Below are 24,095 nucleotides of genomic sequence, written 5' to 3'. Positions count from 1 at the left end.
GACTCTCATACTGAGTGAAATAGGTCAGAAAGAGAAAGACATACCATATGAAATCACTTATATCTGAAATCTAATATACAGCACAAATGAACCTTCCCACAGAGAAGAAAATCATGGACTTGGAGAACAGATGTGGTTTCCAAGGGGGAGGGGGAGGAAGTGGGGTGGATTGGGAGCTTGGGGTTAATAAAAGCAAACTATTGCTTTTGGAATGGATTAGCAATGAGATCCTGCTTTATAGCACTGGGAACTATGTCTAGACACTTATGATGAAGCATGATAATGTAAGAAAAAAGAATGTATACATGTATGTGTAACTAGGTCATCATGCTGTACAGAAGAACAAAAATGTATTGGGAAAATAACTAAAACATTTAAAAAAAGATCTAATCTAAAATGACTAAAGCATATAATTTATACAGCATGATTGTCCATTGGTTTCTGAGCTCTGCCCAGCTTAGACTCCAATAAAGGAGAGGATACTGTTATCATATCATCCACGGGGGCAAATCAAGACAGGAAATTGGTCAGTTCACTGTCTAGCCTCAGTCAGTTGCATACAAAAAAAAAGGACCTTTTTTTTGGGGGGGGGGGGGGTCTGCTTGTGTAACAATATAAACTGACTTAAAACTGTTTTTGTCTTTTTTTTTTTTTTTGTCTTTTTGCCATTTTCTTGGGCTGCTCTTGCGGCATATGGAGGTTCCCAGGCTAGGGGTTGAATCGGAGCTGTAGCCACCAGCCTACACCAGAGCCACAGCAACGCTGGATCCGAGCCGCGTCTGCAACCTACACCACAGCTCACGGCAACGCTGGATCGTTAACCCACTGAGCAAGGGCAAGGATCGAACCCGCAACCTCATGGTTCCTAGTTGGGTTGGTTAACCACTGCACCACGATGGGAACTCCAAAACTGTTTTTGAATTAACATAAAAGTAGAAAAATCTACTATATTATGAGATTGATTGACCCCTAATTGTTGTGCTTCGTCATGGCCTTATGGTTCTCAATAATTAGAATTTATCCAGAAAACTTCCACTCTTTTTTTTTTTTTTTTTGGCTTTGTAGTGCTACACCTGCGGCATATGGGGTTTCTCAGGCTAGGGGTCCAATCGGAGATATAGCTGCCAGCCTACACCACAGCCACAGCAATGCCAGATCCTTAACCCACTGAGCAAGGCCAGGGATCGAACTCACAACCTCATGGTTCCTAGTCAGATTCGTTTCCACTGCGCCACAACAGGAATTCTGAAAACTTCTACTCTTAAACATTGTAATTATAAAAGAATGGTTTGAGATGAATGTGCATAAAATAATAAAAGAGATCCTTGGTAGTGAGAAGATTTGGAAAGGCTAATCTTGTCCAATCTCTTAACAGATAAGGAAACTGGGATTTTAGAAGATTAAAAGAATTGGTAATGGCTAATAAAGATCAAATATTAGGAAGTTTTATTTATCTGCTAAATCTTATTTCTAAGCTAGTTCCCTAGTGATATACTTTCTATAGCCAAAGAAATGATGTTGATGGAAAGATAAGAGTGCCAATCACATGTCAGTGAGTTACTAGAGAGGAATGGTTGAAGGGTACTCTGACCTCTAATAGATGTGAAAAGGAAATGCAGAAAGTAGGGAGTACTATGGATATATAGCACAAAACATGTGTAATTAACTACCAGTAGGTGGATGAATACTTAGATATCCAGAATCAAAGTCAGGTAACGTATTATCAAAAAAATCTTGACATGAGAATCAAAATCTTTAAAATGAGAATTCCTAAGATGCCAAAGAAATTGTGATTGTTGACTAAGGACATAATAATTCCAGGCATTGTACTTGGCCTATAAAACTGAAGTCTCTGAACCACCCAATGAAACATTTGATATTGCTCTCTATATTTTAGAAGGTTAATAAATTGATACTTAGATTAAGTAATGTATTCTAATTGCAGAACTTGCAAGCAGTACAACTGAGATTTGTACTTTGATATCAGACTCCATGCTTTTAACAACTTTTATTAATAATGATAGTTCAAACTGGGAATTTTAAATATTCATTAATTGATCAATATTAACTCAATATGAACCAGATCCATGGAAATGGATGCATAGTCCACATGCTAACCACTTCATACAATCTGGATTAAATCTGATGTAATATTTAGGAAACATGAATTTCACATGGTTTAAATATAATACGGTCTTCTACTTTATTCTTTTCCAAGCGCATATAAAAAAGAAGCACAAGAAATCATTTTACCCAACTTAGATTGATGAAAGGGTATGAGTGTTCTTTTAACTGCAAAGGAAATAGTTTTATTCAAAACTACCTAAAAAAAAAAAAAAAAAAAAAAAAAAAGGAAACCGGGGAAAATCCTTCAATTCAGGGAGAAGCATTAAGTACAATACAAAAATATCAAGTAATATGTTAAGCTGATTTGTGCTTCACTTCTCTGCTTCTGTTTTAATGAATGTGTATGCTATTGCAGTCATTGCTTAAAAATCTCCAAGGCTCCCCAATCATGAATAAAGCGAATAGAATCAAGTGTAAATTCCTAGATGTGGGACTCAAGGTTCTCTATAAGGTAGATTCAGCTTCTAACTCCAGATTTATCATCCACTGTTATCATTCTACAAATGGCTCTCTCTTGATGATTGAGAAAAGTAATAGTCTCTATGAAGATGTTGCAAATTGTCCACCTAGAATTGATTTATTCCTTGTCTGTGTTGATTTAGAAATGGATATGTTTACCTAAACTTACCATTCCCTGCATTATGTTAATTATATGCCTTCATTGTCTGGGACAATGGTAAATTTCAAAACAAAGGATGTCTCCTATGTTTTCCCTTACAGATCATTATTCTGCAGAAATTATAAAAATAAATGGTATCAAAGTGTAATTAACTTCGAAACATGTCATATTTTGTCAAACAATAAGGCTTAACACATCCATCAGTTAATATTCTTAGTGATGAGCAAAATGTGAGACTCTTTTAAAACTAAAAGCATAATTTTCCTTTTAAATAATATACATTATGGAATGGTTTCTATTTAAAATTTATTTCAGGAGTTCCCATTGTGGCGCAGTGGAAACGAATCTGACTAGGAACCATGAGGTTGCAGGTTTGATCCCTGGCCTTGCTCAGTGGGTTACAGATCCAGCATTGCCATGAGCTGTCCACAAATGCAACTCAGATCTGGAGTGGCTGGCAGCTATGCTTCAATTAGACCTGTAGCCTGGGAACCTCCATATGCTGCGGGTGTGGCCCTAAAAAGACAAAACAAAACAATAAAAACCCACCTTATTTCAATAAAAAATAAGTATTACAGAGAAAAATCATTCAAAATATGTTTTAGTCCAATTTGTTCCATGAGAAGTCAATGTCTCTAATTGCAGATATTTAATTCAAGTCTATCCAGGACCCAGAGTCATCTAATAATAGTTAAATGAATGAACAACAGATTGAATTACCAATTGATCAATTCAATTAGGCCATTAAGAAAACTGAAATCAGAGTTCCAGTGAATGGGCCAGTTATTTTAGTCAACCTAGTACCCAAAGCAGATTTATAATTCAGCAATTCAATCTACTGTTTGGCACTCAGACATGATGAGAACTGAATAAAGTAGACGTGACAATCAAAACGGCCACTTCAATTTATCCTATGTTCTCCGTCACATACAGTTAGACATTTCAGACCATTTCAACTCTTACTTAGTGTTTTGTTATCAATATTTCAAAAAACTTTTACAATAATTTAATACCAATTTATTCTGTTAAAAATGTACAGCTGTTCATAATTTAGTTTGCCTTAAGACATTAATTAACGAATTAAATTAGTTACCAATACTTTTACCTTTGAATGAAGCAAATAATTAATCTTGAAAATATGCAATGTTATGGGAAAATATCTTTTAAAATGTGTAATTTATTTTGAACACAATAACGACCCTACCCTGCTCCTAATCTCAGCAAGACGTGTCATTACCTACCCTCTACTGAATCTGGACTCCATCCCCTGCCTCCTATATCATATCTGATATGTCTCCAAGACCTGGCCTTAATATCCCCCCCACTCATCCTTATTTCTGAATCCCTACTGATACTGCTTTACTAGTAGCTTATGAACCGTCCTCTCCAGGATTAATGGTGGACATTCTACCTTATCTTTTCTTCCTTCAGTTTATCATCCTTCCTTCCAGTTTCTTCTCCAACATTTCCTGTGACCCAGTTAAACAGAATATGTGCTGTTTCCTGAAAAGCTTTGCTTTCTCTTTTCTCTATATTTTGATGATGTGGTTCTTTCCTCCTGGCATTCTCTTCTCTTTTCCTAGCCACAACTTGGTATTCAAAACTGGAACATTAGTGTTTCTCTATTATGTAAGGTAATGGCACTCCATACTTCTTGTTTTAAGAACAATTTACTTGCATTCTCTATTTATCCCACTAAACTATATTTTTAGGGGTGGCCATCATTTTCCAATTTTGTATTCCTAGCAACCAGTGTGATGGCAGGTATATAACATTTACTCAAAATTTTGTTGAATAAAGTATTTATTTAGTGAATGAACTTAAATTGCTTAAAGACAGCATCTCAAAACAACTATTTGATTCTTAAAATCTAATTTAATAAGTCTCAATTACTTAGTGAAATTAGACACATGACCCATAAAAGTGGCAACTTGAAATGTATTCTATATAAACTTGAATAAGGACATCAAATTATATATCATTTAGAACTGGATTACACACATATACATGTAAATGAAAATAATCTTTTTATGAATTGTGGTAAAAAACAAATATTGAATGAAATTGTAAAACTTCCAACTAGCATATATTTTTCAAACTAAAGCAAAAATAGCTAAGTACATCAGTCAATATGATAGTTAAATGACCGTGGAAGAATACGTTTTTTCAAATAATGATAACCATAGAGGTACCGCTTTAATGCTTTTAAGTCATGATAACAATATGATGGATTTCTATTTTAACTGATTCTATCTTACTCTTAAATACACATTAGAAGGGAGAATGGGCCATATATCTATCAATTATTACTTCCTCAAATTGGTACTTAATAGAAAGTAGAAATTGGTTAAGTATCAGTATGATTTTAAAAACAAGAAAACCACAAATGGCAGCTAGAGAAAGCTGAGATTGAGCATTTATTCATTCACTCAGTTTTGTACTTATGGGTTTCTCTATTTGACCTCTAAACAAACTTACAAGCTTGAAGATAAATGGGACAAACATGATCCTTCAGGAGGTCTTTTATGTGGTCACAGCATAGAGGACTTGCTTGATCAAATATGCTAATTATGTGTGTGTTTATTCATAAGTCCTTTTCTTAAGTTTCTATTTTAATTCATAGGACTTGGAGGAAAATTCTCATTAGATGTAATGATTTAAAAAATATTAATTTTCATTCATATAAGAAATATACAGATACTTCCAAAGTATATAGCATAATCTTGATTTTAGCCAAATCAAGGATATGGAATTTGGTTTTGAATAAATCTCCATGGGTTATAATGCAAATGTGCTTTACAAGGTGAACAAATAAATGTAAATGGTGATTTACATTGTGATGATTATGTCTCTGTGTCTTTCAAAAGTTTCCGTCTCAGATTTAATATTTAATTACTCCAACTTATCCCTTAATACCACTGGAAAACAGACTTTTCAGTCATATTAAGATAGACAAACATATTCTTGCCAATATTCTTTGTGGCTTACCTAGGATTCTCATCTGATTGACATAGATGCATTCTTAAGGGTATGTGAATATAAATATTTTAAATCATTTTTTGTTTCTAATGGATGCTTAAAGAAATGCATGTATGTGTTAGGAATAAATACTGCATTTGCATTTGTCACTGTCTAGAGGTGGAAGGCAACAGTATCAATGATGGATATTGATATATTTAAGTCATTTAGGTCTGTGAGTAGAAGAGGAGAAAATCCACAAAAAAGAGAAAAGGTTTTAGAGATGTCTGTATTCAAGTCTCTGGAAACTTTCATCAAATTTACAGTTTGCATTTGGAATGACTTGGGGACATTACCCTCTACCTGAGGGACTTGTGATACAAATGGAGTGTGGAGACAAAAACCAAAATCAATGCTTTAACAAGGAATTTGTTACTCATAATTATTCAAGTGTTGCTTTATTTGTGATTCTCACAATTGAGTCTAAGCAAACCCTACATGTGAAAATAAAGTTTATATAGATATAAGATAGTAGCCATTATTGGAAGAGATCTTAGAAAAATATCCATTCTATCCTCTGATTATTTGGAAAGGAAACTGAGGCCAGAGTCTTAGAGATTTTCCAGGGAAGAGAAACTCAGATAAGAGATGGAGGGAAACAGTTTTCCTTATCACAATATCAATCACACTTTATTATAATTACTTACAAGCCCATGTTCAGTGAAAATACTAATAAGCCAGGTTGTGGCAGTCTTAGTCATTGCTGAATCTATAGTACATATCACAGTGCTTCTCAGACATGAGCATATGAATGGATGAATAAGTTAATGTTCAAATATCAACCTGGGGAAAGCTCTTAACTTTGCTAAGCCTTACCTTCATCCTCTGAAAATGGAGATAATAATAACTATACTTTAGACTATTATCAGAGGAAAATTAAATAACAAGGTTATTTTGATTAACATATAGTTGATTGACAATGTTGTGTAAATTTCTGCTGTACAGCATAGTGACAAAGTCATACATATGCACATAAAACATAAAATAAAAAATATACACACTACTATATACAAAATAGACAGCCAACAAGGACTTATTATATAGCCGAGGGGATTGCACTTAATATTTTGCAATAACCTATAATGGAAAATAATGTTAACAAAAGAATATGTATATTTATATGTGTGTATAACTGAATCACTTTGCTGTAAACTTCAAACTAGCACAACATTGTAAGTCAACTACATTGCAATAAAAATTAAAAAGAAAAGTTTAGCAATGGGCTTTGCACAAAGAAGCACTCATTAACTATTAATGAAATTAGTGAATGAATGAAGCCTAATATAAAAAAGTAGCTATTTCTCTAGAAAATTCAATGGCAATCATGAAAAAATAAGAAAAACTTTTGGCATACCCTCATCTAATGATTCAGTTAGAAAAGAAAAAAATATAAACCTAAACCCAATGAAAAATACAGAACTTAAAAACAACTACATAATATTTTTTAAAGTAAATAAAGAATATAATTCTGAGGAGAATAAAGAGCACTGCGATACCTGATAAGATTCTAACTTCTGCTTCATTTCCTGTTCTTGAGCTGGCTGGATTCCGGGCTAAGCATCGATAGATCCCAATGTCCCCAGGTTGAAGTCTGCTGATCTGCAAGGCTCCAGAGGGCAAGACCACCATGTGGGAGTCACCCGGGATGGGAGTCAGGTCTTGTTGGTTTTTCTGCCAGTGTATGGTTGGCATTGGCTCCCCAATGACTTCGCACTTGAGTAGCACTGTGTCACCCATGAAGGCAGTGACAGATTCTGTCTGGGAAAGGAACCTCAGTGGTCCTAGGGGAAACACAAAGAAGACAGGATAAATCTTTCAGATGAGGCACAATAATCACCAAATAAATAATGACACTTGTGTTTCTTATAGAAAATTTTATTGTACAAAGCATCTTCTCAAAATCCATCTCATTTGCTCTTCATATTTACTACTATTATATGTTTGGCCTGATAGTAGTTTCTATGACTAAAGCAATGATAAAGATGTTGCCATTGATGTCCAGATGCTTATGTTTTGTTCTTATTGGTCAATGCAAAAGCCTTATGAAATAAATGGAGCAAATAAGATCATCCTAATTTTACACATGAGCAAACTGAGGCTCAGAGAAGTGAAATTCCATATTTATTCAGAGTTATTACGTGGTAATCCTGTAAAGAAGATCTTGTTCTTTTGAATCACTCACCCTATGTTCTTATTGTTACCCAGCTTTGGACATTGGACTGTGAAGTTGTGGGGATTTATGAAGGACTGGCCCTATGGTATAACCTAGGGCAGTTTCAAGAAAGATGGGTGATATCAACAACCAATTACAGTAACACCCTTACACGGGTTGACTGCCTCAGGTAAACGGTCATCAGTATCTGCCTGTGATGGCTGTGGTAGAGTGAACAAATGCTAAAGCTGGAATTAGACTAGCTTGTGTTTCTAGCCTGGCTGTGCCACCTACTGTGTATAAATTCTTTGGTAATCTGTTTCATTTATTTGGACTATAAACTGGGATAGAAGTGAACAACTTATGTAACTATTATGATGTTCATTTGTAATAATGTAAAAAATCCATTCATATGGATGCATAAGCAAAAGCAGGGGAAGATGAAAGGACACAAGTAAAGAAACTGGCCATCACTGAGCATAATAAGCATGGTGATAGAGAAGCCTCATCATAATGTTGTACGTGAGAAGGGTAGAAAACATCTGGACCCTGCCCTCTTGAACCCCCTTTTATGAACATATAAAAGGGTATTTGTGATGCTAATGATTTGACTATGAAGGCATTTATATGACTATAAATATATTTAAATGAATCATGCCATTATTGATAGATCATTGGCAATTTTACTTTCTAGAGTTAAACAATTTCTTGATTCATGTTCTATTCATCATAATTATTTCTAATTCTATTTTAATGTTAATGTTACTTGAATTGGTTTCACTGTATGTAAATTTCACAATAAAATTTGATTCATCCATCAATTTGGGGATTCATGTCAAGATTTTTTGATCATATTTACATTCCTGTGATTTTTTTATAGATTTAACTATATCAAAATTCCCTAGGTGTAGGTTTAAATTTTGTCAAGAAATTTTCTATCAATATTTAGCCAGTAACAAATTTCCATGTGTTCAGTTTTAACTATTGTTAGTTTTGAGTCTACTAATTCTCACAAACCTAACTTTTTCAACAATATGATGAAAATTTTGTTAGAGTGAAAGGGCAAAGGCAATATATCCTAGATTAAAACATCATAATTTAATATGGAAGATAAGCAGAAATACTATAGAGATGTCTTATACTCTAGGTAAAGGCAGCATTTCATGTCCCTTTCAGGGATTCATCTTTAAGCCACAAGGTAACTGAATATATGAAACAGGAAATTCTATCAATATCACAAATGGAATAGGTACAAGCTGCCAAAGACGGCACATCACTCATTATAGCCACACTCATAAATAGACCTACAGACCTGGAGGTGCAATGTTATGGTCTTTAGTGAGAACAATGAATTCTAGACCATAGAGAAATGTTAACATGGATATATACATACATAAATTTATCAATTGAAATTTATCATACACATGGGTACTAAAATTATTCATTTGGAATCTGAATCCATGGAAGTGTTTGTCTCAACAATACAGATAATTTATAGGGGGAACCAAACAAGGCCTAATTTTATTTTTCTCATTTAACTAACTGGAACTAAACTAAAATTGTACTGGATCCACCACTGAGTGAAGACCAAGAAGAATTAGTTAACCTGGGTCCTGGCTCACTGTTCAAAGTACAGTTTTCAAGCTGGATGTAATATAGTCTTAAGCTTATTCAAAAGAAGGTGCATTAATCTACTATTGATTGGCTTCAGTGGATTTAAAGTATGTACTTAAACAGAGGATATTTTATGTATACTACACAAGGCAAATGAGTAGTGGCCAGATGTTATAATTGTTATTTAGGTCAAGAGATTTTCAAATACATTTCTGACTTGTTTATTTAATAGTTTTCATCTTTGTCTTCAGCCCTAAGCATTTTACTTTGTAGTTAAGGATATAGCTGGGAGTAGTATATCCTCACATACAAGGATTTTACATTTTATACAATGTGGGTAAGAATAAAATACATGTGATAAGCAGATAAAGTATCTGGAAACTTTCATTTATTCAGATATATGGTCATGTTACATAACTTGGATAAAATTCTAAATTTGTATTTTACATCTGAATGTCTGCGGTATTCAAAAAATTCAATTATAGAGTTCTAGAGCATAGAAAACCTAAAATGAAAGGGTAATTCAAATTGATACTCAACAAGCTGTTCCTTTATATAGAGTTCATCTAGCTGGAAGAAAGAGGGATAAGGCATTAGGTTATATTAATATAATTAAGCTTAATAAAATTGGCTATGGTTCCACATGCTTATTCAGTACACACTTTATGCTGATTTCAGATTTTAATAAACAAGGGGTCAGAACTACTTCCTACTTAAAATTTAACAATGCAATGTTTGAAAACTTTAAACAGTTGATTATTTGACATAGTGAGAAATTATAAACATGATTTGTACTTTTTTCTTTTTGCCTCTACAAAGAAAAGCCCACACATCTAAAAGCAATTCTAAGGTTACAAGGTCCCATATGACTTGAATTAATGTTGCCAGCATTGTGCTGCATTTTAGCACTCACATCTCATGGTGGTGTAACAAACCAGCAACAGTATTAAAAGAAGTTATCAACTTAGTACTGTATTTTTAACCCATGAGTATGAGCTTCTAGTAATGAATGCCAAACTTACTGTAACTCAAAAGAATGAAATACAGTATTTTCATAAGTATCATTTAATGCTCTAATGCAATAAAAAGATACAGGTATGACTTTAAATAGATACCCATGTGAACCAGTTCTGCTCTTTAAAAGCCTGTTCATGGAAAAAGCCTGGCTCAGACTCATCAGATCATGTTTGATCAGTTATAATCATAACACAAGTGGTAGTCCTATCTCTACCCTTTTCTTACCCAAATCCATTCCAAACACAAAGATCAGTGTTCCTAAATTACCAAACTTTTGGTTTCACTCAGGAAACTGATGTTCCAAAATTTTTCTAGTATTGTCTTATGCCTCAAGTCCTGGTACGCAAAAATCAAGCACAATGTATGTTCCAGGTTCACTTTCCACAACTCCTACAAAAGAATTCTAAGATCAATTGATCAAATCCATGCTTTAAACATGACTTCCTTTTGAATGTGTTTCTCATGAGAGGTATACCTCTTCTCCTAAAATCTCCTTATCAAAACTATGGTCATGCTTAGGGTACTAAGTCAAAAAATTCTGTTTTCCCTAGGCATTTCTCAATCTTTCAAATTTTAGAGAACTTATAGACACTATGACATAGTTTATGATATACGTGAAACCCTGAAAAGTGTTTATATGTTTGTATATGTTTTTTTAGTACACAAATTATATCAAATATATACTGAAAGAAAAAAATACACAAATATTTACTGAGGTTCTATGTTTAAATAGAGTATTCGCAAACACGTAAATTCTGACAATTGCATTTGAGCATTGGTCTATCAATTTCTATGACAGTTTGGGATAATGAATAACTCACTTGGGTGCCAAGGTCTCTGCTTCATAATTTTACTAGAACTTGGCCTTTTTTTTTTTAACTAAACATCTATAGAGCCATACAAAAGTCACCATAAAACCATGAATAGAAATTGACCATCTTCAACCATTGAAAGGATGCTTTTTCCCTTGGCATCAACCAACAAGGCTGAATTCTGACATAGGGCTTTTGGTGATTTTAGGAACCAAGTGGATCCTTTCTTTTCTCCCTGAGAGTGTCCCACTTTTGGACAAGAACAAACAAGGGGTTTTTTTGGTGGGGGGTTGTTTGTTTTGGCTGCACCCACAGAATGTGGAAATTCCCAGGCCAAGGACAAAACCTGTGCACCTGTTGTGAACTGCACCATAGCTGTGGCAATACCAGATCTTTAACCCACTGGGACACAAGGGAACTTCCAGATTGTTTTTTGTTATTGTTGTTGCTCCTTTCATCCATTTGACATCTGTCTGTCAAGGAGGAAATGGCACCAAAACGAAAAGAAATGAAAAACCCAAAGAACAAACATAAAACCCTAAATAAATGCTCAAGTTTGGTCTCAGGGTTTCACATACCACAAGAACTATCAACTTGACATCCATGCAAAGTAACTCCTGGGTCAGCTGTTGGACTCAGAGCAAGGACACAGAAGACCCCAGATTTATCATTTACTTTATTCTAAGTTCCTCTCTAAATTACCTCCTTTAATCCTCACAACAGATCTTTAGGTATTATTGTCTCCACTTTATACAGATGGAACTGGAATGAGAACAAAACTTATTCGAATATTTACACTATGAGAGTTCCCATCTTGGCGCAGTGGAAACGAACCCGACTGGGAACCATGAGGTTGCGGGTTCAATCCCTGGCCTTGCTCAGTGGGTTAAGAATCGGGCCTTGCCAAGAGCTGTGGTGTAGATCTCAGAGATGGCTCGGATCTGGCATTGCAGTGGCTCTGGCTTAGGCCAGCAGCCGATTTGACTCCTAGCCTGGGGATCTCCATTTGCTGCGGGTGCGGCCCTAAAAAGACAAAAGACCAACAAAAAAAAAAAAAAAAAAAAGTTTATGTATGGTTGTTCTAAAAATATTTTTTGTACTGAATTATTCTTAAAATACCCTATTTCTCTAATCTAAGTGAAAATTTCCCCAAAGGAGTTTCTTTTATGTAACAGTTATCTCCCCACTGCTTGACTCCCAAGTATCAGCACAACACTGGGGCACAAGGGAACTTCTTGTTTAGTAAGTACATTCTGGCCTAGATTGAATTCTTAAAAGACAAACTTCAGGCTCAAGTACTGCACTATTAAAAATAGCACGTAAACCTATATTTGGTGTTCCCTTGGAGGACTTCATTGTTAGCCTTGGAGAAAGGAAACCTAAGAAAGAACTGTAGTCAAGCTCCTTACCTTCACATCCAGCCTGGCCCAGGATACTAAGACAGCTTTAAATATAAGAACACCTGGACTTGTTGGAAGTGTCCCATCCCAGTTAAGGGACAGGATTACCCACCACTTGCACCTCTGTGCATTAACAAAGACCAGCACCTATTAGCAGGGATCAATTCAGGAACCATGATAGGGAAAGAGCACATTGTTTTACATATGGAAAATTTAGGCGTGTATATGGGGAACTCCATTTTATCCCCTGTCCTAGAAATGATAAACACAGACATTTATAACTCAAATTTTATAAGCTACTAATAGTAAAAGTGCCTGGGCTTTAGCATGGGAAATTTTATTGAAGTCAACTATCCTAATTATAGTTGTTTAGTAAGCATTGCCTGTTGTTAGTAAGAGATATATAGCCATTATGAGAGAGTATCGTGGAGAAGTGGGACTCACTGTGTTTATTTCGATTTCTCTAAAGGATCCTTCCTTTTTCTCTCATACTGATTTTAACACTAAAAGGATGCATTAAGTGTCTCTTTATATAGATGACTTTGTTAAATGTTGCTCAAGACCTGATAAAAAGCCATAACTACAATTCCTTTTTAGAACATTTACAAATTATACTAACTATCCAGGCTTGAATACTTGGATTTAATACTGCCAATACAGTATCAGAATTCTCACTTCCTCAGAGGGGTCTCCTCCAAACTCAGAAGTTATTCATAGATGTCTCCTTTGCAATACCAACTTAAATTACAATCAATTAACTGTGGAATGAATTCAATAGCCATCTTTCATTTACTCTGTAAATTCCTCAAAAGTAGAGCTGGTTCTATTTAATTCTGTACTTTGAGCACTTAGCACAGTGCATGGCATCTAATTATCCATCAAATATTTGTTGAATGCAAAAAATATGTATTACTGGCCAGATAATTAGTTTAGGCAAATATCCCAGGCTCTTATACGTTAGGAAATCTAGAAAGAAGAGCTTAAAGAGAGAGAGAAGAAAAGGATTTCTTTACAGAAAGTGATAAAGAGCTGAGGCTAATAATGATACAAAGTCAGAGTTTCCAGTGTGGCTCAGCAGGTTAAGAACTCAACTAGTATAAATGAGAATGCAGATTTGATCCCTGGTCTCCCAGTGGGTTAAAGATCTGGCATAGGTTGTTGATGCAGCTCAGATCTAGTGTTGCTATGGCTGTGGTGTAGGCTGGAGGCTATAACTCCATTTCGTCCCCTAGCCTGGGAACTTCCATACGCCACAGGTGCAGCCCTAAAAAGAAAAAAAAAAAAATACAAAGTTAATCCAGATAGTCTCTCAATTGGAAAGATTATTGGGCAGTGGGTAGGGAGAAATGACGTCTGATACATCTACAAAAATTTTATCTAAGCCTCATAAGTTAAAATTGTGGAACAGTGATCTACATTTTGAATATTATTTCCTTGTTCTCCCTTCCAATCACTGACCCCAGTAACAATCAGTGGTCTCAGGACCAGCCCGCATACATTGGGGACAGGCTGGGCAATGGCTGAAGCCATCAGTCAGGCTCTGGCCAATACATATTTTTTAGAGAAGCTAAGCACAACCAAACTGTTGTCTGTCACCAGGGCAGGAGAAATGTTAATAGCAAAAACAGCAAACATTTTTCATTTGGGCTGTTCCTTTGTGATGCTAAAATTAAAAAAAAAAAAAGTAAAAATCACCATGGCAATGAATGAAAATCTCCTAAATCTGCAGGGACATCAAAAGTGTTAGGCTCTCAGAATTAAAATAATGAGAACAATAGTCTCAGTACCCTTCTATCCAGGCTTCCATATTATCCACAGGCGAGCAGAAATCTTTCCATCAGACCGAGATAGTCAGAAAATTTGAATGTTTTAGATATGCATCCTCCTTCATTTAATTCTCAGTTACTTTGCTTTTTCAGCAAAAGTAGAAATAAAGCATCTCCCAGTCCAGGTTTATGCCCAAGACTCTTCTCTTCCTGGGAGGGCGTCTCCTCCACCCACAGCAGCCTCAGATGGGCCTACTCCTTCTTTTAAATTCTAATCTCAAAATGGCACATTCTTCTGATTCACCCTCTGGCTTCTTGGGCAGACTATCAGTATCCCTATATCTTCCTATGGAAGGTCTAATTATTAAGTAATTAAAGTTCATTTAATAAAAAGTGACATCAATTGGGGGGTCAGGCCTTGGGGTTAGAAACCTGTCTTGCTTTTAAATATTCAGCAATGTGGTAATTTCCTATCACTGCCAGAGGAGAGCTGCTCTAAATGCTTTGTTTGGTCTAAATTAAAGGCACACTGCTACATCCCTTCAAAGACAGACCTTGTTTGCCCCTTTTAATTTTCCAATTAGCCCTGGGGAAGAGAATAGACATAATCCAAAGAGAAGTTTTCTAGATTTGTTTGCTTTTCAGCAGCCAGAACCAATAAAAGATGCTTACAATTTGTTAAAAGCAAATTTCCATCCATAGGTCCATCTGAGAGTTATCATTTCCATTTATTTTTTCCCTCATGCTTTCATTTTTGTTTTAGCATCTTCATTTTGCCTGGCAAAATTACAGACTTTGAGGTGGTTGGCTCAAGAGATATGGCTGGAATGTGGCAATGCCAAACAAGTCTAAGAAGAGTGTCTGGTGGGGGTTGGCCACAGTCATCCAGTGTGTGATTTTTATAAGATGCATCCATGTTGCCAATTGGTTGAACTCAGAAGGATGTAGTGGAAGTGTGAAAGGGAGAAAAAAGCTGTGTGGGCAAATTACACAGTTTGTCTGTCCAGCTCTGCAAATTTTGCAGCATACAATAAACTAATTTCATCAGAAAAAAAAAAAAAAAAAGCCAAGAAGAAATGTCATCAAATAAGTCTTTCTCAGAATCACCTTCGTGGTTGGTTCAATAGAAATGCTCTAAAGGGCTGGTATTTTCCAAGATCTTCAAAAACTGATTTTACAGAAGACCTGGAATCAAGTGGTCATCCTGGGACTCATGTAATCTGTGGGTGATAAAGAACCAGTATGCGAGTTCCCGTCATGGCGCAGCAGAAATAAATCTGACGTGGAACCATGAGGTTGAGGGTTCAATCCCTGGCCTCGCTCAGTGGGTTAAAGATCTGGCATTGCTGTGAGCTGTGGTATAAGATGCAGCTTGGATCTGGCATTGTTGTGGTTATGGTGTAGGCCAGCAGCTACAGCTATGATTGGACCCCCAGCCTGGGAACCTCCATGTGCTGCACATGCAGCCCCCAAAAGACAAAAAAAAAAAAAAAAAAAAAAAAAAAAAAAAAAAAGAGCCAAAGAACCAGTATGAATGCAAGTCTATCATAATCTTATCAAAAGTCTTATTAGATTCCATGCCTTCAAATCCATGAAGCAATTCAGGATTCCCTAAATAACCGTTCTTAATAACATCCTTAAGTTGTCTGGTGGCCAACATGACACCTTTATTAGAATTGGGAAAGGGTGCCATCTTTGAAGGTATTCCATGGATTGGCTAGCAAACCCAGAGCTGAATTTCAGGCCCTACCTTTCTCCAAAAACTGTTCTCAGATATGAAATATACCCATGTTATAACAGCTCTGCATCTCTTGACTTCATTATTAACAGTCAATCAAGCCTGATTCAGCTTGGCCATTCATTTCTTTGGTTAACTCTAGGTCAACAGAGGTAGGTTTGGGAACGTTATTCTAGGTAGCATTTGAATAACATTTTTTCATCCCTCTGAGCTATTATATATTTTCCAGCACATGATTAAATAATGAATAGAGATTTACTACCACTTCCTCAAACTTGTATGGTATTATCTTACGGGATAGGTATCCTTTGTTAAATCTAATCAAATCATATTGCATGTCAGTATTATTATGGTATGTGATGGTTAGACTAGAATCTTTCTTCCAGAAAGAGCTGGAAGGCAACATTTGTATAGCAGCAGCTACATTTTTTCTTGGCTATGCCATCATCTCCTTCATGACTCAAACTGGTTTTCATCTGTATTTGCAGTATGTATTAAGCCAAATGGAAACTCACCCCTAAAATGCAGGACAAACCAGAGTTGTTTGTTGGCTTGTTCTATATTAAGATTTTCTACAGAAATTATTTAAAGGACAAAATTCTAATGTATGAAAATGTTCATTAGTAATCAAAAACTGAAAATAAACACAAAAATAATATAGCACTTTAGTCTATTAAGCTGTAAAGAGTCTAGAGCAGTGCTTCTGAAAATATGAGTTGATAGGCCATCATTGAAAAGTGATTTCTCAGTCTATATCATAACAATTTAACTCAAGAACTCCACTTCTAGGAATCTATCCATAAATATATGAAGATTATATATATGCATATATATATATAATATAAACTCAGTATAGCATTATTTAAAATAGTGAATGGAAAATTGGCTAATTGTGCTAATTGTAAAATTGGTGCTCTCTTAAGCACATCATGGTCTATCCACTGTACTTAACATCATACCACTGTATAAAATTATGTCAGTATTTTTACAATAAGGAAAAGTTATTTTTCTCATTTTTTTCCTAAACCAAGCACATTTTAAAAAATACACAGGGCATTTTGCTAATGATTCTAACCCTCTATTCAGTGTGTCATATTCAGTATGAATTGTAAGCAACTATGCATGAGCATATTGATTTCATGAAGAGATGTTTACCTCCACAGGCTTTGACAATAACTTTATTTTCATTCTCTACTCTGCAGATAAAATTCTTATTACAAAACCTGAGATTGGTTTATAATCAATAGTAATGAATAATTTTACAGAAAACAGGCTGAGGCTTTCCATCAAGCTTAAATCTCATTATGCATAGCTAATGAATGGTCACAACATTCATGAAAGTTGATTGTGAATGTAGCTGATATTTGTTGGGTCTCACTATATATAACTGCGCTTAATTCAGGGAAGACAAATCATCCAGATAACATAAAAGCAAGCTCTTAAGTGTGTATGATATATTTTTTTGTCTTTTTACAGCTATACCTGCAGCATATGGAAGTTCCTGGGCTAGTGGGTGAATTGGAGCTTCAGCTGCCAGCTACCCCAGAGCCATAGCAATGCTGGATCCGAGACACATCTATGACCTACACTGCAGCTTGTGGCAACACCAGATCCTTAACCCACTGAGTGAGGCTGAGATCAAACCCACATCCTCATGGAGACTACATTGGGTTCTTAACCTGCAGAGGCACATGGGAACTCCTGATAATTTGTGTTTTACATCAAGTCACTATTACGATCCTTTCCTACTTTCTCTAGGTTTTCCTAATAATCCTCTCATGAACCTCTACCAGTAGTGATTACATTGCCTCATGGGCATTTCCAAAGCATTCATTTATACATTTAGTCAGTCAACGTGGTGGTTAATTTTGTACATGGACTTCAGCAGACCATGCAGTGCTGAGATTTGTGGATAAACATTATTTTTCATGTATTTGTGAGGGCTTTCTGCATGAGCTTAACTATTGAATCAGAAGATTGAGTAAATCACACCATCCTCTCCAGTGTTGGTATGGTTCATCCAATCCATTGAAGGCTTGAATAGAACAAAAAGGTGGAGTAAGAGAGTATTCATTCTCTGCCTGACTTTCTTTGAGCTGGGACATCAGTTTTCTCATGCTTTCAGACTGCAACTACAACTGGAACTTGTACCAGAGACTACAACTGGAACCATTTGCCTTACTGGGTCTGCAGCTTGTTGTATGCAAGAGGAACTTCACCTAGAGTTTCTCTAGAGAACTTAGATGAATACAATCAGTCAACAGTTTCTGGGCCCTAACAGGTGGCAGGCATGATCTTAATAGCCTAAGAACTGTAATGATGAACAATCAATCCTAGTTTCTTTCATCAAAGCAGTCATGGCCCAGTAGGAAATGAAAATATGTAAGAGCAATGCTATGTGATAAATACATTACACAGTGGAAGCAGAGATGGAATATCCCTAGTGATGTTTGTTGGGAAGGGAATAGTAAGGAAAGAGCTCCAGAAGTAGTAGAATATGAGCTGGGTCTTGAATAATGAGTGAGGTTTCATCAGGTGCCCAAGATCTTAAAAAAAAGATATTTTGGATAAAGGAAAAATGTGTACAAATCAGTGAATTGGAAGACTACAATATTTTTGGAAACAGTAAATAATTCAATAATTGATGGAGAAGCACTGCTGGATACTACAGCTACTTCTTTTTTTTTTTTTTTTTTTTGCCGCTTTAGAGACTCAGTATTGTTCTTTAATTTATCACAGGTCATGTAAATTTCTTTTGTTTGTTTTTTTGGCTATGCCCACAGCACATGAAAGTTCCTGGGACAGGCATCAAACTTGCACCACAGCAGCAACTCAAGCAGTTGCCACGACAATGTTTGATCCCCAACCCACTGTGCCATCAGGGAACTCTGTGTGTTTTGACTACAGAAGAACTTTAAGCTCCATGAGGGCAGAATTGACAACTCCTATGACTTAGTATTGCTCCCCAGGTACGTACATAGTAGCACTCAATAAATATTGAGTAATCGCCATATTAATGAACAAAAATTAGTAACATATTTGTGTTACATTATGTTATGTGAACTGGCATGTCAACTTATACAAGTTTTACTATTTTATTATTTTACTATTTTAACTGATATTAACATTATAAGTTACTATTCAGAAAATGATTCTCATGGCTTTTGCAAGTCTGAGGAATTAGATTCTCATCCAGCATATTTCCTCAGTGAAACGCGACAAAGCCTCAATAACAGGGAAACACATAAGCAGAAAACACTTAGCAAGAGATTATCCTATTTGATACAAAGGTCATAAGAATAAGAATATATTGGGTTATGAATGTTTCAAACTTTTAATTGAGCATCTTATCCAAGGGAGTAAATGAAATTAAACCTGTCAATCTATTAACCCAAATGGTTATGTTACAACCAATAGCACTGATGGAGTACCTATCAGGCACTAAATAAGGTATAATAATATGAAGCACAGTCTCCACATGGCTCTAAAGGGTCCTTTTGAAGTTCACTGGCAACTTATTCTCAGTTTGTAGGTTAGACCATCCTCCTTTCAATTTAATTTTTTTTCCTGTCAAAAATATGTGACTGAATCCTATATTCAGAACTTGTCAACATAGACCACAGAAAGGAGAAGCCTAAATGGAACAAGTTTTCAATGAAAGGAGGTGGCAGAGAGAGTAGTTTCAGCTCAATACCTCTATTTCAGTATACAATTGATTAATTTGATAATAGCTAAGATTCTCATCAAATATATCAAAAGGATTCATTTTTTTTTCCCTCTCATAATTCCAGTAGGATTTTTCCTCCCCACACAACCCATCTGTGACATGAGAATCAAGAAACCCCAGCAGAAATAAGCATTTAGATTAAGAACTTCTGGAAAACCTATATAATTTTAATTTTGATTTGGAAGGACCTACTGAGAGAAAATCAGAATGAGACACATTGGCACGCTGTGCATTTGCACGATGAAAACGGAAAGTCAAGATATTTCTGCTTAATTGCTGAAAATGTGTATGAGTAGCTACCTTCTCTATTGAGACCCTGAGCAAATCAGACTTTTTAAAAGAATTATAAAATTTTTGGTAGCTTGAAACACAGTGATCAAATATATCTGACATAAAGAGCCATTCAAATGGACACCAAGATTCATAGTTTGGAATTTGTCTCCAACTCACATGAATCAATATATACAACAAGAATTTGAACTTGTCATTTAATCAAACATGTCTATAGCCAAACGATTGCTTAATCCCCAGCAATTGTTCGGCTATAGAAGAATGTCAGTAAATTTTTTTAAAAAGTAAACCATCCTTTATGAAAATTAAGTTGTGGAGTCATTTTGCGGGGGTCAAATAGTACCATTTGATACTCTGACTCAGAGTCAGATGGATAAAGAACAGGCCTGGGCAGCCAAAGCTCTATTTTTCCCTGTTTCTAAGGGGCCAGATGTGGGGTATGGGCTTATGAGGTAGGAAGTAAAAATAATCCTTCAGAACAGCTATAAGCCTCACCTTATGAGACTACTTACACACTTTTTAATAGAATCAGAAAGAGTATTACTTCCAAGCTTGTTTATGATCTTTCCTGATCTTATGATCTAGAAACATAAAAGTATTAAAATACTAGGATGCATTTTTTAAAAAGAAGCATGTTTTAATAAATAGAAAATGAGCTTTGAAGAGCAATGGGCAAAGAGGAGCATCACAAAAGTTTACACTGGAGATGTAATAATACAGATAATTCAGGCATCTTATACCATCTTGCCAATTTTGGATTTCATTTCAACTACACTGAGGCATCGTTAAGGAATGTTGAGCAAGGGAGTAACATAATCAGATACACATGTTGATGCATAGAGGACAGGTAGTGGCAAGAGATCACAGGTGAGGGCAGGAGTGAAAGTAGAAAGCCCACGTAGTAACAGTAGTTTAGGTGAAAGGATATGTACCTTGTGTTGGAAAAGGCAATCTGGTGTTTGCAGTCTTTTGACTCCCATCCCTGGGCCTGAAATAAGAAGCCCATGCAGCACGTGCTGGCTTATCCCTGTGTGAGAATATCTTTCCATTTCACAATCAATGAATATTCCTCTGTTCTGATGAAGAGTGTATGTCATTGACCATCAGCCATATGTCCAGCCTTCAGTATTTCAGACTCAGTTGTGGGGGTCTGGGGGGCTCCTACTGTGGTGCAAGAGAGGTTCAATAGAGAAGTCATCCTGAGTTGGTTTTGGGGAACCTCCTGACTATAGAGGGAATATAGCCCACTACTGGATGTGAACTTGCCTCTGTCTTTTCTTTAGGTGAATAAAGCACAATTCCTTCCAGTGCTTGATGGTGTTTGGTTTTCCTTAGCAACCCTGATAGCAAGTCGCAGTAGACAGAAATGTCTGGAGCCTTCCCCTGGGACTGATAGCAGGTACATGTTGTTCTCTACATTTTGATAAAGTGAGGTAACAGTGAGGAGAGAGAGACAAAAAGAGAAGCTAGATATATTCTTTTTTTAAACAAATCTTGCTAATTTTATTTATTTATTTATTAGTCTTTTTGCCATTTCTTGGGCCGCTCCTACGGCATATGGAGGGTCCCAGGCTAGGGGTCGAATTGGAGCTGTAGCTGCCAGCCTATGCCAGAGCCACAGCAACGCAGGATCCGAGCCACGTCTGCGACCTACACCACAGCTCACAGCAATGCTGGATCCTTAACTCACTGAGCAAGGGCAGGGATCGAACATGCAACCTCATGGTTCCCAGTCAGATTCGTTAACCACCGCACCACGACGGCAACTCCATATATTCTGAGACATAATCAATAGGACCTGTTGGAGGCAGAGTGTGGTTTGTGAGTGAAAGGGATGGATTAAGAATGAAGTCAGAAAGAGAAAGATAAATACCATATGCTATCACTTAAATAGAATCAAATATTTGGTACAAATGATCCTATCTACAAAACACAGACAGATCATGGATATGGAGAATGGACTTGCAGTTGCCAGGGGGGAAGCAGGAGGGAGTGGGATGGGCAGGGAGTTGGGGATTGGTAGATGCAAACTATTACATTTAGTATGGATGCATAGTGAGGTCTACTTTACAGCACAGGGAACTGTGTCCAATCTCTTGGGTTAGAACATGATGGAAGATAATATGAAAGATAGAGAGTGTGTGTGTGTGTGTATGACTGGGTCACTTTGTTGTACAGAAGAAATAGAAGAAACAATGTAAATCAACCATATTTTAATAAAAAAAATTTAAAAAGAGAAAAAAAAGAATGAGCCCCAGTTTCCAAATAAAATGTTTCTGTTGTGAGGTAAGGGATTTTGGCTTGAGTTAAGTGGGTATATGTGGTGGTTTGAAGGAAACAAGAATAAAAGGCACATGAGTAAGAGATACCATATTAAAACTTGAATAAGAGGAAGGGGTCAAGTTACTAGCTCACAATCTGAATCTCAAGGTTGAAAAGATTAGAGGTGACTGTCAGTCAATGATCCTTCCATTTATATTGCTATAGAACACTGTGTGTCTATGTTTAAATAGTGTTCAGAACTTACATTCTTCCACCAACACTTAACAAAGCTAATGAAATAGACACTGTTAATCACTGAGATGTAGAGGTAAATAAAACACTTCCCATCACTCTAACACCCTAATGGAGCTGCCAGTCTACTAGAGATGCAGTGCTCATTAGACTCCATTTATCACAAAGACACTTGAGGAAAAGGGCCAAAAATTAAACATAGAGATTTATGATAAGAGAGAAGCTAATAGTATTTGCACAATATTGCAAAAACTGACCTACTCAAGTTAATTTGAACAATTGTATTCCTTTCTTTATAATCACAAGTGAACCACATTGTCTACTGAGCCTTCTCATTAATTTAGGATCACTCAAATTTACTTTGTCAATAAAACTCTTGTTCTCAAAGGCTATCTGAAATATTGCTAGTTTTAAGTCATATAGATTGTTAACAAAGAGATGATCAAAAGTATAAGTTTAAAACAGCTAGGTTTATCCTAAATTTTGCCAAGTTCTTTGAATTTACTTTGAATTAAATTTTGTTTTCTTTTAAGCAAACATTTTATGTATTTTCTCTTAAGCTCAGCATTCAAGGATTTGGGCCAGTCTTGAGAGTGATTTACAGGTACTACTTCTGCATCAGAGTGGTGTTTGAGACATCTATTGACATCTCAGTGTAATCCTCATTCATCCTTTCAGGTGATATGCCACTGAACTGAGTCTTAGATCTAGAACCATCTATTAAGATACAAATGGGGTGCTTCAATCTTAAGTTCCTTTTGAGTGATGTTTGAGGTGCATCTTTAAAGCAGTTCCTCACCATTAAACTTACTAAGGATTAACCTGATTTTAAGGTTAAATTTGGGGAGCTCAGATACAGCATTATTTCTCAAATTTCTCATCAGATATTATCACAGCAAAAAATATTTTTCTTAGGTTTATGAGGTCATTCACTAACCATCTCTATCTCCTACAATTCTCCATTAATAACCATGTGTCCTATTTTAAATGGTCTTCTCACTGAGCTTCTAAACATGGCTTTGTACTTTTCCAACAACCTGTTGAGTTTTGCCACCCCTCTGCTATTACTGGATTCCTCTGCTTTTTCACACTTCATGGGGGCTAAGCTTTGTTTACTTTTGTTTACTATTCTATCCTTGGTGTCTATAACTCAGTAGAACTCAATAAATATTTGCTGAATATGCTAGTAAAATATCTGAATACAACTCAACATTAAGATTCAGATCAAACCTATTTTCCCTTTTCTTATATGATGACTCATCAAATTTATCCTCATTGGCACTCATTTGTCAATCTTCAA

General features: G+C 35.8%; 1 protein-coding gene across 5 annotated transcripts in view; it reads right to left on the bottom strand.

The window, feature by feature from the left end:
• Positions 1–24,095, bottom strand: part of DCC (DCC netrin 1 receptor) — a 1,237,100-nt gene that overhangs the window by 690,345 nt on the left and 522,660 nt on the right. For all 5 annotated transcript variants that reach the window (XM_021073456.2, XM_021073460.2, XM_021073463.2 and 2 more), the window contains one exon: positions 7,261–7,545. In XM_021073456.2, coding sequence (XP_020929115.2) covers positions 7,261–7,545 — 285 coding nt within the window. The remainder of the gene's footprint in view (positions 1–7,260; positions 7,546–24,095) is intronic.

Source organism: Sus scrofa, chromosome 1, assembly GCF_054392235.1.
Source record: "Sus scrofa isolate SSC_HxYL_T2T_F1_AM1 chromosome 1, Sscrofa_HxYL_maternal_Yorkshire_Landrace_v2.0, whole genome shotgun sequence".
NCBI classification, from domain to species: Eukaryota; Metazoa; Chordata; class Mammalia; order Artiodactyla; family Suidae; genus Sus; species Sus scrofa.
Note: the sequence above shows the minus strand (reverse complement) of the source record. Positions and strands in the feature narration are given on the sequence as shown.